This window comes from Cricetulus griseus, chromosome X (genome assembly GCF_003668045.3).
Source record: "Cricetulus griseus strain 17A/GY chromosome X, alternate assembly CriGri-PICRH-1.0, whole genome shotgun sequence".
Classification (NCBI taxonomy): domain Eukaryota; kingdom Metazoa; phylum Chordata; class Mammalia; order Rodentia; family Cricetidae; genus Cricetulus; species Cricetulus griseus.
This window is the reverse complement of record NC_048604.1, coordinates 30,613,234-30,627,379: the sequence shown is the minus strand read 5'-3', so window position 1 is coordinate 30,627,379 and position 14,146 is coordinate 30,613,234. Positions and strand designations below refer to the sequence as shown.

General features: G+C 38.5%; 1 protein-coding gene across 3 annotated transcripts in view; it reads left to right on the top strand.

The window, feature by feature from the left end:
* The window catches only part of Wdr44 (WD repeat domain 44), a 93,212-nt gene that overhangs the window by 67,647 nt on the left and 11,419 nt on the right, over positions 1 to 14,146 (top strand). For all 3 annotated transcript variants that reach the window (XM_027431945.2, XM_035449982.1, XM_035449983.1), the window contains 2 exons: positions 5,858 to 5,971; positions 12,303 to 12,425. In XM_027431945.2, the coding sequence (XP_027287746.1) occupies positions 5,858 to 5,971; positions 12,303 to 12,425 (237 nt within the window). The remainder of the gene's footprint in view (positions 1 to 5,857; positions 5,972 to 12,302; positions 12,426 to 14,146) is intronic.

Sequence of the window (14,146 nt, the reverse complement as noted above, 5' to 3'; positions counted from 1 at the left end):
TACTTCTGGGCCTGGGGCCTGCCCTTAAGTGTGGTTTTTAATTTGGGTGAGACTCAATCAGCTTGGTTACTCCCACTACATTTGTGACTTTAGTGCACTATCATATCATGCAGGCAGGTCACCACTGTGTATTGTGGGGTTTGTAGCTGTATTTTTTATGATAGCCATCGTGACAGCTGTAGGGAAATACATTGTTATATTTTTTACTTTCGGTAGTACAAATTAAATCACCCTGATGATTAGTGATGTTGAATGCCTTTGTGTATACCTGTTCACCATTTGTATGTTTTTATTGGAGCATGCCTGTCAGTTCCTTTGACTTTTTTTTTCCGTTTGTTGTTTTTCTGTTCTTTTTCTTTTTGCGTGTGTGTTGGGAGTGGAACTCGGGCTTTCTGCATGCTAGGCAACCTCTCTAACTCTGAGCCACATTGGACCTTTGGACCATTTCTAATTGTGAGTTAGCTTTTTACTGTTCAGTTGTAGAGTTCTTTATATATTTGCATATAAAAGTTTATCAGATATGTAGATGACAAATAGTTTCCTCCATTTCTGTAGCTGCTATTTCATATGGTTAATTGTTTACTTTTATTTTTTTATGGTTTTCAAGACAGAGTTTCTATTTGTAGCCATGGCTGTCCTGGAACTTGTTTTGGTTTTTTTGGGGGGGTTGTTTGTTTGTTTGTTTTTGAGACAGGGTTTCTCTGTGGCTTTGGAGGTTGTCCTGGAACTAGCTCTTGTAGACCAGGCTGGTCTCGAACTCACAAAGATCCACCTGCCTCTGCCTCCCTAGTGCTGGGATTAAAGGCGTGCGCCACCAACGCCTGGCCTGGAACTCATTTTGTAGTCCAGGGTGGCCTAAAGCTCACAGAGATCCACCTGCCTCTGATTCCCAAGTGCTGGGATCAAAGGTGTGAGCCACCACTGCCTGTGGGATGATTACTTTACATGCAAAAAGTTTTTGACTTTGATGTCTCTCCTTGTTTGGGGAGATGTAGTCCAAAATTCTCAGTGGATACTAAAAACTGTGGGTATAACAAAACCATACACATGCAATGTTTCATTTCTTTTACGTGTAGACCTATGATAAAGTTTAATTTATAAATTTTGATATGCAAGATTTAATAATGCATAATGAAACAAAACTGTTATAGTAATATGCTGTAATAAAATGATATGAATGTTCTGTTTCTCTCTTCAAAAAGTCAAAATAAGTAACAGTTTTTGATGGTTGGTAAATGAAACTTCAGAGTGTTAAACTGAGAATAAAGGAGGGTGAATGCAATCTCCCATGTGTCATTTTCCTTTTGCAGATTTTGTTGGTAGCATAACTAATAAATCATTGCTAGACCAATGCTTAGAAGATTTTTCCTTGTTTTTCATGGAGTTTTCACTGTGTAGGCTTTACAGTCAATTCTTTAATCCATTTTAATTGATTTTTATTAATGGCATAAAATAAGAGTCCAAATTCATTCTGTTTGCTTGTTTTGAGCCAGGGTTTCTCTGTGTAACAGCCCTGGCTGTTCTAGAACTTGCTCCGTTGACCAGGCTGGCCTTGACCTCACAGAGATCCACCTGCTTCTGCCTCTAAAGTACTGGGATTAAAGGCATGCACCACCATTGCCCAGCTCTCCAAATTCATTCTTTTGCATAGAGGAAAATTAAAAAGATAAAGCAAGTAAGTAAGATGCAAGCAAAGTTTCACCCAAAGCTTTTTGGTGCAAAGTCGGAAGGTGATAAAGAAGTTATCCTCTTTATATCTAGAAGGAAGTACAGCTGCAAGGCAAGTCTACTGTGTTCAAGAAATAGCATCCAAGTCTGGGTATCTGGATCCAGGTGAAAAGGGGGAGAATTAGTAACAGAAGTATGTGTATAGACCATTAGCAAGCATATGTGGATGCTGAGAATCAAACCTGGATCCTCTGGAACAGCAGCCAGTGCTCTTAATGTTGTAATAATAATAATTTAAAAAGCAGCGCAGGAGAAAAAGATGCCATGTGCCAGAGCTCACATGGAGGTTTTTTTTTTTTTAAATTAGTGGAAAAGGAATGGGAAAATAGGAAAAGGGAGGCCAGCCTCTGGGGACAGGAGCAGCAGAAGAGAAAACAGAGGGGGGTGGGGGCAGAGAAAGAAAGGGACAGAGAGAAAAAGAGAAGGTGGGCAGGGCCCTTTTTAAAGGGAACATAGTGAATGTGCACAGGTGTTGCTCTTAGTGGCTGCAGCTGAGGGTGTATCCTGTCAGAACCCTAAGGACAGGCCAGTACAGATGCCTGAATTCTTACACTTAACCTCTGAGACATTGCTTCAGCCCAAGGAGACATTTTGAAATAATCAAGAAAAGCAGTTGAACACATACCTAATCTGCAATCTAAACCATTTTGCGTACCAGTGTGATACCACAAATAGAAAGTTCCAACAACATGAAAACTTTTCTCATATGTAAGGTAATTACAAATAAAGCTTGTGTGGTGGCACAACCTTTAATCCCAGCACTAAGGAGGCAGAGGCAAGCAGATAGAAGTTTAAGGCCAGCCTAGTCTACAGAGTGAGTTCCAAGACAGCCAAGGCTACCCAGAACAATAAAAAAATGACTAAAAATATTGAGAGACTGGAGGACTGGAGGTAGAGTGCAATGACTCTGGATTAGACCTCCAGCACAAAAATGTCAAGGAGAAGAAAATGCATATTTAAAAAAAGATATGATGGTGGGTCGGGAGCAGTCGGATGGTTAAGAAGGAACACTTGTTGCCCTTGCAGAGGACCTAGATTCAGTTTTCTGCACCAACGTGGTGGCTCACAACCATCCTGAGCTCCAGTGCCATGATATCTAATACCCTCTTCTAATCTCCAAGATATAAGGCATAAACTTGTAATACATTTGTGTACACATACACACAAACATGCATGCGTGTATATATATATGCATATATATATATATATGCATGCATGCAGGCAAAACATACACATAAAAAAACATCATTTTTTAAAAAAAATAAAGAGGCCTGGAATCACTGCTGGAGGAAATGTGTTTAGGAGTTAGTGAAAAATTAATAATTATTAAGCAAGAAATTAGCTTTTATGTAATAGGGCAAGAATATTAATGTTATGTCTTTATTGGGGCTCACTAGTCTGGAAGTAAAATTTGGGGAAGAAGTTGTTACCTAGCAGTGATTGTTAAAAAGCCCAGAGCTTAGTGTTCTGGTCTGCCTGTGTGGTTCCTGTAAAGATGTTCTTACAAACTAATTTTAAAGTTCTCTATAAGGCTGGAGGTATAGTACAGCATCAAGAGCCTTTGTCTAACATGCATGGGGCCTTGGATTCCATCCCTAGCACCAAATACCAAGCTCCAGAATAAACAAATAATATTCATTGATATTTCTCTACCCCATAGCTACTGCCCTAGTTCAAGCTGTCATTTTTACCCTACATTTTATTACTTTGATAATTTTGTTATTAAAATGTAATTACATCATTTTCCCCAATTCCCTTTTTTTTCCACCCCCACACACTGCTTCTCAAATTCGTAGACTCTTTTTAATTGCTATTCTCTCTCTCTCTCTCTCTCTCTCTCTCTCTCTCTCTCTCTCTCTCTCTCTCCACACATAAACCATGTAAATATATTACTATAACCTACTGAGTATGGTTAATGTTGCTTATGTGTACATGAATTCAGTAATTAAGCAATTGGGGGCTCATCTCTGGGAACAAGACTATTTCTCCCTCTCTCAAAATCAATTAGTTGCATATAATTGTTTGCCCTGTGATGTGATCCCATGACATTTCCCACTTCCTCATTACATGTCTTTTCGTGTTGTCTTTGTTCAGGTCTTGTTTGGGTAGCTATAAAATAGAGATATCATGGATGAAGCATCTCTGTCATTTCTAGGAGATACAATCTCACAGCAGATATCCTGGTCCTCTGGCTCTTAAAGTCTTTCTGCTCCCTCTTCCTCAATGTCCTCTAATTTTAGGTGTAGGAGTTGTGTTGTAGATATAGCTACTGGAGCTATGCACCCTATGATCAGTTTTTCTCTGCATTTGGACCTGTTGTGATTTGCTATAATGGTCTCTGCCTGTTTCATAGACACTTCCTCAGTGAAGGCTGGGAGCTACACTTACCTGTGGCTAAAAGGATAAGTATTTAGAATGCAATTAGAAATTATGCTGGTTTAGTAAAGTGGCAGTAATAGTTTCTCTTCTAAGATCCATGACCTCACTAGACCTAGGTAGTTAGCTAGGTTTCTAGTACCAGGCATGAATTCCCTCCTTTTGAGTAGGCCTTAAATCCAATTATAGTTGTTGGTTACTGCCAAGATAGGAATGCCACTGTTACAGTCTTAGGGATATCCCATAGTACTTATTGTTGTGATTCATAGGCTTCTCAGATTGCTTGCTTCCCTTGGCAGCTTGCATAGCAGTTTGGTAACTATGAGAATTAGTCCTCGGGGAGGAGGCTTTCAGGTGAAACCCAGCTCTGATCTTCCTAGACATGTATTCTTAAAATTATTGTTCTTCAGCCTCCATTTTCTTCATCCAAACAGTCTTTGACATTGTTCAGTTTTCTTCCTAAAGTTCCAGTCAGATCATGTTGCCTTTTTCTTTTCAGAATTGTATATTGGTTCTCCATGGCCTTATACAACAAGACTTTTGAGCTACAAGTTTGAGGTCCTTATGGAGTAGTCTCACAGTACCTTTCTAACCTACTATCTTTTCACAGTTCTGGGAACATTTTGTATTTATCCTCATCCTAGCGACTCTTCCTAAACATGAAAGGCTTAGCTGGCTTGCCATGTTTTCTTTCATGCTACATGCTCTGAAGCAGTTGAGAGATAAATAAATCTGGACTTAGAGTTAGATAACTGCCAGCCAGTGGTGGCACACACCTTTAATGCCAGCACTGGGGAGTCAGAGGCAGGTGGACCTCTGTGAGTTTGAGGCCAGCCTGGTCTACAGAGCGAGTTCCAGGACAGCCAGGGCCACACAAAGAAACTCTGTCTCAAAAAGAAAGAAACAAAAAAAGTTGGATAATTTATATTCTGCCTTGATTCTCTTGTTCACAGGTGGCTATGTGACCTTCTAATGTATTATTTGGATCTACAGAGCTTTTCTCAATGTCTCCATATTCATAGTGTTACACCTATTCCAAAGAGTTGCTAGGCTTCATTCAGATGATGAATACACAAAGCATGCACCAGCTAAATTTGGCATGCATGTATTGCATTATTTTCTACATCCTTCTGTCAAATAACAGGAACCTAAATAAATAATGAGGCAGTGAGTATAGAGGTGAGGTTCCTCAGGGTTAGTTAGCTCAGTAGTATCATCAAGGAACAGAGTCCCACCAACTTTTTGCTTTTTACTCTTGTATCTTGGGCCTTTCCCTGCCTTATGGTCGTAAAAAGGCGGCTACTGTCTTAAGTATCACATGGAAACAACAATGTTCAAAGGCAAAAAAAGTGGAAAGTCTCTTAAGTGAGCTCTGTTGAACACACCCTGTGGCTAAACTAGTCATCCTTGGGAAATGGAGTCAGCTAATCTTAAATTAGTTTAGCCTAGTCATGACTCAACCTCTTGAGCTGGCCTCACTTCTCCTGAAGAAACAGATGCTAAGAAAGGGCTCCTTTTGAGAGGGAAGAGTACAATAGCTGGGTATATTACTCAGAAGTGGTCCTGATTTGTTAGTGCCTGGAGAGAAAGAAAGGTGGTAAGTAGTTAGTCTGGGGGTTCTGCTTTGGCTGGCTTGAGATTTCAGTTGGGCATCATACAAATTCATGAGAGAACAGGTGGCTGGGAAAAGTCTGAAGTTCTTGTTTTGATAGCATCACATCTCAGTTTTAAAGTTTGTTTTATGTCTAATTAGGCATGTAGTGGAACCGATGAAGACCCAGATGACAAAAATGCACCGTTTCGGCAACGACCATTTTGTAAATATAAAGGACATACTGCTGATCTCCTTGATCTTTCATGGTCTAAAGTAAGAAATTATTTGAATTATACATTAATTACGTATGACTTTTACATTAGGATTTTAAAATGTCTTATTTGTATGATTATTACACTAACAAGTATAGGCTGTTGACTTTGTGAAAGTTGTTTATAGCTTATCTGAGTTCTACAAGAGTAATTTCAAGCTTAGCAATTTAGACCGATCTATGTATTATTTGCCATTTGCTTTTCATATGCACTGATTTTCAGAGAGAAATGATCCTTCACAAAATGGATATGACTTCAGCTACAAAGATCAAATTGGGTCCATCTTTAAGCCTGCTTTAGGGCTAACTTGCTACCTTCACGCAATTATTCATTTTTCATTAAAAGTTCATTTTGTTTTTTCCATAGAGCAGTATCGTAACAGCAGTAAAGAGACAATTTTTGCCACTGAATACCTCAATACTTTTTCTAAAAATTGAAGATTTCTCAAATTTTAAATAAGGTGTTTATATATGAAACACCTTAGCATTTTTGCTTGGTAATTTAAACTTTGTCAGTAACCGGTATCTAAAATATATTTAAAACTTAAGAGAGAAAATAGTATTTGAATATGTTGACTTGAGAATAATGAACTGCATTAACTAGACAATAATAGCGGGGATACAAAAATGGTACCTATACATTTTAATTATGTCAGAAAAACCTTATGCAGTACAGAGATATTAATGGTATGTTTTGGCAAACTAAATCAAGCTGCACCTGAGCTATGTTTGCTTGCTTGTTTGTTCGTTTGTTTTGCTGAGACTGAATCTCTGTAGTTGAGGGTGGGCTCACACTGTGACCCAGGTTGGCATTACATTCTCTGAGCTCCTCCCACCTCTGTGTTTGCATCTACCTCTATCCCTTGCCTGCCAAGTACCAGGATTATATAGATTTCAGTCAGCATTGCCTGCTATGCACCACCTTTGAGTCAGTCCACTTGGGAATTGCTAATTCCCTTTAGGTGTTCTGGGTGATTTATATAACCTGTCATAATCTCAATCCCTCCCTCCTACCCCCCCTCTCTCCTCCAAGTCTCTGGTGGTCTGCTTTTTAACCCAAATATCTTGCAAACTTGACGACCTGAGTTTGAGCCTAAAAATTCACAGTAAAAGAGAAAAGCCAGGCAAATGGCACACATTCTAATTGCAGTGCTGTTAGGAGACATACAGACACAGGGGGCTCTCTGGTAATCCAGCCTAGCCTGCTTGGAAAAGTCACATAGCAAACCCTGTCTCATAAATAAGTAGCCACACCTGAGGAACAACACCTAACATTGTCCTCTGATCTCCACATGCATGTACACACACACACATTTACATGCACACACATGAACACAAAATAGGAACAGGGCCATTTTTGAAAACAAATTTTGAAGTTTTGTTTTTCAAATTTTAAAATGACATTTATTCATTCATTTGTTTGTTTGTTTATGTATATGTGTGGACATATGTGCCAAGGTGTTCATCTGGAAGCCAGAGGACAAGTGGGAGTCAGTTCTCTCCTAACATATGTGTCCCAGCGATCAAACTCAGGTCATCTGGCTTAACAGCAAGCTCCTTTAACCCCTGAGTCATCTCCATGGCCCAAGAGCCTTTCTATATAGAAAGTGGCTTATGTTTTAGTTGACACATGACAATTATATATATTAATAAAGTAATAATATGTGTATACAAAAGTGTATAAAAATCAAATAATTGACATCTCTACCTCCTTTTTCTTTTTCTTTTGTTTTTTTAGAGACAGGGTTTCTCTGTGGCTTTGGAGGCTGCCCTGGAACTAGCTCTTATAGACCAGGCTGGTCTCAAACTCACAGAGATCTACCTGCCTCTGCCTCCCGAGTGCTGGGATTAAAGGCGTGCACCACCAACACCTGGTGTGACATCTCTACCTCCTTAAAGATTTACCATTTTCAATTTAATATCTTCAGACTCCTCTTTTCTAGTTATTTATAAAATCCACAATAAATTGTCATAAATTACAGACACCATCCTGTGCTATGGAATATGAGAACTTATTCCTCTTACCTAATTGCATTTTTGTCCAGCACTAAACAGACTAAGCAGGTTGTCGTGTTCTCCCCCACCCCCATTCACTTAACCACCTAATTAAGAGCATAACTCTGGAGCCAGACTCTCAGGATTCATATTCTAACTACTTTGCCCTTCTAGTTGTGGGATCTTTGTTCACTTTCCTTACCTTTACCATACCTCACCTGTACAACAGGCATAATAAAAGTAGCTTCTTTGCAGAGTTATGGGGAAAGAATGACTGAGTAAATACAAAGCACTTACATGAGGCTACAGAGGTGGCTCAGCAGTTAAGAGCACTTGCCACTTTTGCAGATGACCTGGGTTCCATTTCCAGCACTCTCATGGTGGCTCACAGCCATCTGCCTCTCCAATTCCAAGGGATCCAACAGTGTCTTCTTGCCTCCATGGGTACCAGGTAGGCATGCAGTACTCATATATTCAAACAGCAAAACACTCATACACATAAAATAAAATTTAAAAAAATATCGTACCTCCTTAGGACACAGGAAATGCCCAATTAACATTACCTGTGGATGGGTCTGGGGTTATGGCTCAGCAGTTAAGACAGAGCACTGCTCCTCACAGAGGTCCCAGGTTTGGTTGCCAACATCTCCATGGGGCAGCTTACAACTGCATATAACTCCAGCTTTAAGGAGAGACAATACTTTTGTTCTCCATGAGCAACTACACTTAACGTGCAAATAACCCCCTATACACGTCCACACATACAAACACAATTAAAAATAAAAAATAAAAGCATGATCTATGAATGTGCCAGGTAGAGGATTTTAGGCACTAAGGACACCAAACTTAAGTATTTTACACGTGTTGTCTATTTGTGTTATCAAAACAGGTGACACCACTGATGTTAATAAAGAATTAAAACGAAGAATTGTATGAGTTAAGGAACATGCTGCCAGGACTAGGAGTAGGGAATTGAATTCACACTCCATGTCTTTAGAGTCGTACTCTCTTGCGCCATTCCCATGTCACAATAGCTCACCCAAAAACTAGCATATAAAAATTGAAAATGCTGGATATATTGCAAAAATTTAAGAAACATCAATTCTTCCTTTCCTGCATTCTTTACAAATTTTGTAGGTCACAGAAATATATTTAGTATCAGTCTACATACTTGCCTTATGACTGGTGCCAATTTGTAAGCTAAGACTTGCTGATTCTTGGTATTATGAATACTAGTCATAAAAGAGAAATATAGAAAACAAGGGTATAACACCTTGAACATTTTTGTGTAAGTTATTCACATTAGTGTGTATATGTATGTGTTCCTTAGTATATAATACAACCAGCTCAATATAATATAATGTTACTGGTATGTTATGTTTTCAGGGCTGACCATTTGGTATTGGATAACAAATTGGCATGCTTTTCACTGGGAAAGACCTAACTGCTGCTGTCGTAATTACTTTCCTATTGCTGTGAAGAGGCACCATAACCAAGGAAGCTTATAAAAAACATTTAATTGGGGGTTTGCTTACAGTTTCAGAGGCTTAGTCCATTCTCACCACGGCAGGGAGCATGGCAGCAGGCAGGAAGACACGGTACTGGAACAGTAGCTGAGTGTTTTCATGTTGAGACAAGAGAGTCACTTGGGAATGGCTTGGGTTTTTAAAACCTGAAAGTCCACTCCTTAGTGACACATCTCCAACAAGTCCACAGCTCCTAATCCTTCCCAAACAGTTCCTCCAACTGTGGACTAAGTATTCAAATATGTGATCCTATATAGTCTATTATCGTTCAGACCACCATAGATTTCTAGATCTTATTTACCTGTTAAAGGGTAGCGGCCAAATCTGATTTTACTGTTATTTCTCTTCAGTGTCTATCAGAATCTCTGTAGTGAGTTTTCTTTTTTCTTTTTCTTTTCTTTTATTTTATTTTAAAAAAATTAAATTAGAAACAAGCTTCTTTTACATGTCAATACCAGTTCCCTCTCCCTCCCCTCCTCCCCTGCCCCCCACCAACCCCCATCTCATCCCTTTCCTGCTCCCCAGGGAGGGTGAGGCCTTCCATGGGGGATCTTTAGAGTTTGTCATCATGTAGTGAGTTTTCTATTTTTTAAATGCTTCTTTATGACACATAACACAATATTATATCATAGAGTATTCCATGTAGTAAAAGGATCTTTCATTGTGTAGATGAGAGGACTGTATTCCCTGATCTGTCTAAGGATTGTAAGTCTAGTTATATACAGAATTCCAGATTGAATATACTTTATGTCACACCAAAGGTCAGTGATTAGTTTAAGAAATTATTTCAGGGATGGAAAGATGGCTCAACAGTTAATAGCACTGGTTGCTCTTCCTAGGGACTTGGGTTCAATTCCCAGTACGCACATGGTGGCTCACAACCATATGTTCCAGTTCCAGGGATCCAACACCCTCTTCTGGCCTTTATAGGCACCAGATATGAACATGGTGCACAGTCATACATGCAGACAAAACATTCATACACATAAAAATTAAATTAATTTCATCTAGTGAGAATTTATTGAACCAAACCTATTAGCATAGTAGAGTAAAATTTAATGTGTCTTTGGCATATTCATTTACTATTTTCAGAATGAATCATATATCATATGCTTAAAGCAATAACTGAACAAAGCCAAATTTTATTTCAGTTATTTTGGTTGGTTGGTTGGCTGGTGGGCTGGCTTATTTGGGTGCTAACCATACCATAGACTCTACTGTGCTACATCCCCACCTCTGAAGAAAGATAGTATTAAAGAGCATTGGGCTGTAAGTTTAGTGCTATTAACCAACAGAAAATTAGAATGCAAGCTATATATACTCATTAAAACTTTTCTGGAGCTGGGTTATCTTTGAAAGTAAAAAATAATTATTAGATACCTCCAAAGTCTATTATAAATCTTTCAAATTTCTCCTCTTCATTTCTTTCCTCTTCATTTCTCAATACTAAGGGTCAATCCTAGATCCTTGCAAGTTCTTTACTACCATGTGTGGCCCCAAAATTCTATGTTTTAATGATAAGGTATAATATCTACTTAAAATAGGTATTTTAAATGTGTTTTATAGAATAGCTCATTACAGTTATATAGCCAAATAAATATTTGCAGTTAGTCTTTTTGCTTTTTTTTTTTTTTTTTTGATTTTTGAAGACAGGTTCTCTTGTAGCCTGGCATCCTCAAATTACTATGTAGTTAAGGATGACTTTGAACTGCTGATTCTTTTGCCTCCACATCTACAAGCTGCCACACAGATAAAGATTAAGTGTTCTTAACTACTTTGAGCAAAAGACAAAGCATATTGTTGCATTTCTGCACTCTGCAAAGCATAGTTAGAGCCTAGACCTGGAGCCAGACCACCTTCTCTTGATCCCGAACTCTACCACTGACAGGCTGTAATCTTAGGCAAGTTCTTTTTCTGTGCTTCACTGCTCTCAGTTGTCAACGACATAGAAATAATCTGCCCACCTCATAGAGTTTTTTTGTAGTGCTAAGAACAAAGCTTTTAGCACATTGTATGTACTCAATAAATGCTGTTACTACCTTGATTTGTTGGTCATCTTAGACATTTCAAAAAATACTAGAGTGCACTTGAGTTTCCTCATTCAGTGTAATATATAGTTCTGCCCTTTAAATAGTTGAGTTTTTGAAGTTATTGGACCTTGCCAGCTGTGAGCTTTTGATGGGTAGGTGCTTGGTTCTGTGGTAACTGGTCCAATGTAATGCCTAAGTCAGTTACCCTACTTCTTCTAGTTCAGAAAATTCTATGTATTCTGAGAAACTTGACAGTTTCTGTTCTCTAATTGTCTTGCCTAGAGTGTGACAGGAGCACAATAACTTTTCATTTCTATGATGCATTACAGAGTAATCTTTTTGAAGACATTTTAAGTGACAATTAGGATCCACGTAAGTTAGAATTCACCAACAGTTTTGGTGTGAAAAATAACTAAACTGAAATAATCAAATTAATAGATATCATATATTCATAGTTAAGTTTAAACATGTACAGGTTAAAACAGCTAAAGTATTCCTAACCCTCTGCTAGTACCTGATATACTTCCTATCATACGTTGTAAGATTCACAGTAATGTGACGACAGGTAATTCTACAATGTCTTAGAGTCAATGAAATACACTAGATAATAATTTGAGAAAATAATACATTTTTCAAGTGAATTGATAGTCATGTTTTTATGATTCTGCATATAGCAATAATAGTATATAAAACTAAAAACTGTAATTCTAGTTAAATTTTATTATGTAAGTAGTTTTTTCATATATACAGTAATAAAGTAACTGATACAATTTTCTCCATAGAACTACTTTCTGCTCTCTTCTTCTATGGATAAAACAGTCAGGTTATGGCACATTTCTAGAAGAGAATGCCTTTGCTGTTTTCAACATATAGATTTTGTCACTGCCATCGCTTTCCATCCAAGAGTAAGTAACCATTTATACACTCTTTGCCATGCTAAATACAGATGAAGGAATTTGATTTCTGTGGAGAACAATTGGGACTACAGGATAAAAAAAATCATTAGTAACCACATAAGTGAGAATAACTTAAATTACTGTCCCATTTTGCTTCAAAAATGGGAAGGGAGCTGAGTGTTGTGACCCAAGCATTTAATCGCTGCATCCAGGAGACTGAGGCATGTGAATCTTCTGTGAGTTTGAGGCCAGCCTAGTCGATATAGTAAGTTTTAAGACAGCAAGGGCTACCTAGAGAGACCATGTCTCAAAAAAATGGGGAATGGGACTGAAAATGTAGCTTAGTAGGGTATTTGCTTAGCAAGCAGGAAGCTCTAGGTTCTGTTGTAAACCCTATAAAAACTGGGTGTGGTGATGTATGCCTGTGTTCACAATTCTGCAACGATAGTAATTGAAGGATCGGAAATTCACAGTCCCTCTCGACTACACAAAGAGTTTGAGGCCAGTCTGGGATACATAAGACCCTGTCAATCAATCATTCAGTGGTTGGAAAAGAAATATCCTAATAATTTTCATTACAAGTGGGAATTAGAGTAGTAAAAAGTTATCCCAAATCCTTAATAACACATGAAATGTAAATACAATATATACTAAAGATGGGAAATAGTGGAGATAGTGATAGAAAAATAGCAGCCAAACATAGTAGTGCATGCTTGTAATCCCAGTTTGCTTGAAGCTGAGTCAGGAGGATCACTAATTTAGGGCCAGACTGGTCCTTGTGGCAAGACAACTGTCTCTAAAAGGAGGAAACCATAGGTGTAAAATGATAAAGGTTAGTATATAGGTGAGAACTGTGGAAGTGAGACAAAGTACAAAAGACTGAAATGGGTAATGACCAAATTTCATTATATGATATCCTGAATTAATATTTAGGGTCTTGAAACATTGTTAATAAACATTCTGTGTGTGTATGTTATATTTGTGTATGCTTATATGCATGTGTGTGCACTCGTGTGTATACATGGGCACATGTGGATATACTTGCCATTGTATTTGCTCGTGGAGGCTAAGGTCAACATTGGATTGATTATCTTCCTCTATCACACTCTACCTTATTTTTTAATAACTAATGAACTCTTTTAAAATAATTTATTTATTATTATTTTATGTGCGTTGGTGTTTTGCCTGCAAGTAGTATGCCCATGTGAGGGATCCAGATCCCCTAGAATGGAGTTACAGACAGTTGTGAGCTGCCATGTGGGTGCTGGGAATTGAACTTGGGTCCTCTGGGAGAGCAGGCAGTGCTCTTAACCACTAAGCCAGGTCTCCAGCCCCACTAATGAACTTTTATTACTTTGTGTATATGGGTATTTTTGCATGTGTGTCTGTGTACCATATGTGTCTGGTGACCTCCAAAGCCAGAGATGGTGTTGGATCCCTCAGAACTTGAATTATAGGTGCTTGTGGATGCTGAAAATTGCACCTGTGTCCTCTGGTAGAGCAGCCAGTGCTGTTAACTACTGAGCCATGTCTCCAAACCTCCCTTAGTTTTTGTGAGAGTCTCTCTCACTGAACCTGGAGCTCACTGTTCTGGCTAGACTGGCTGGCCAGCAAGCTCTCAGAAAGCTACCTGTCTTGTCCCCTGCCCTAGCACTGGGGTAACAGACTTGTGCTGACATACCCAACTTTTATGGAGGTTCAGGGATCAGAACTCAAGTCCTCCTGCTTGT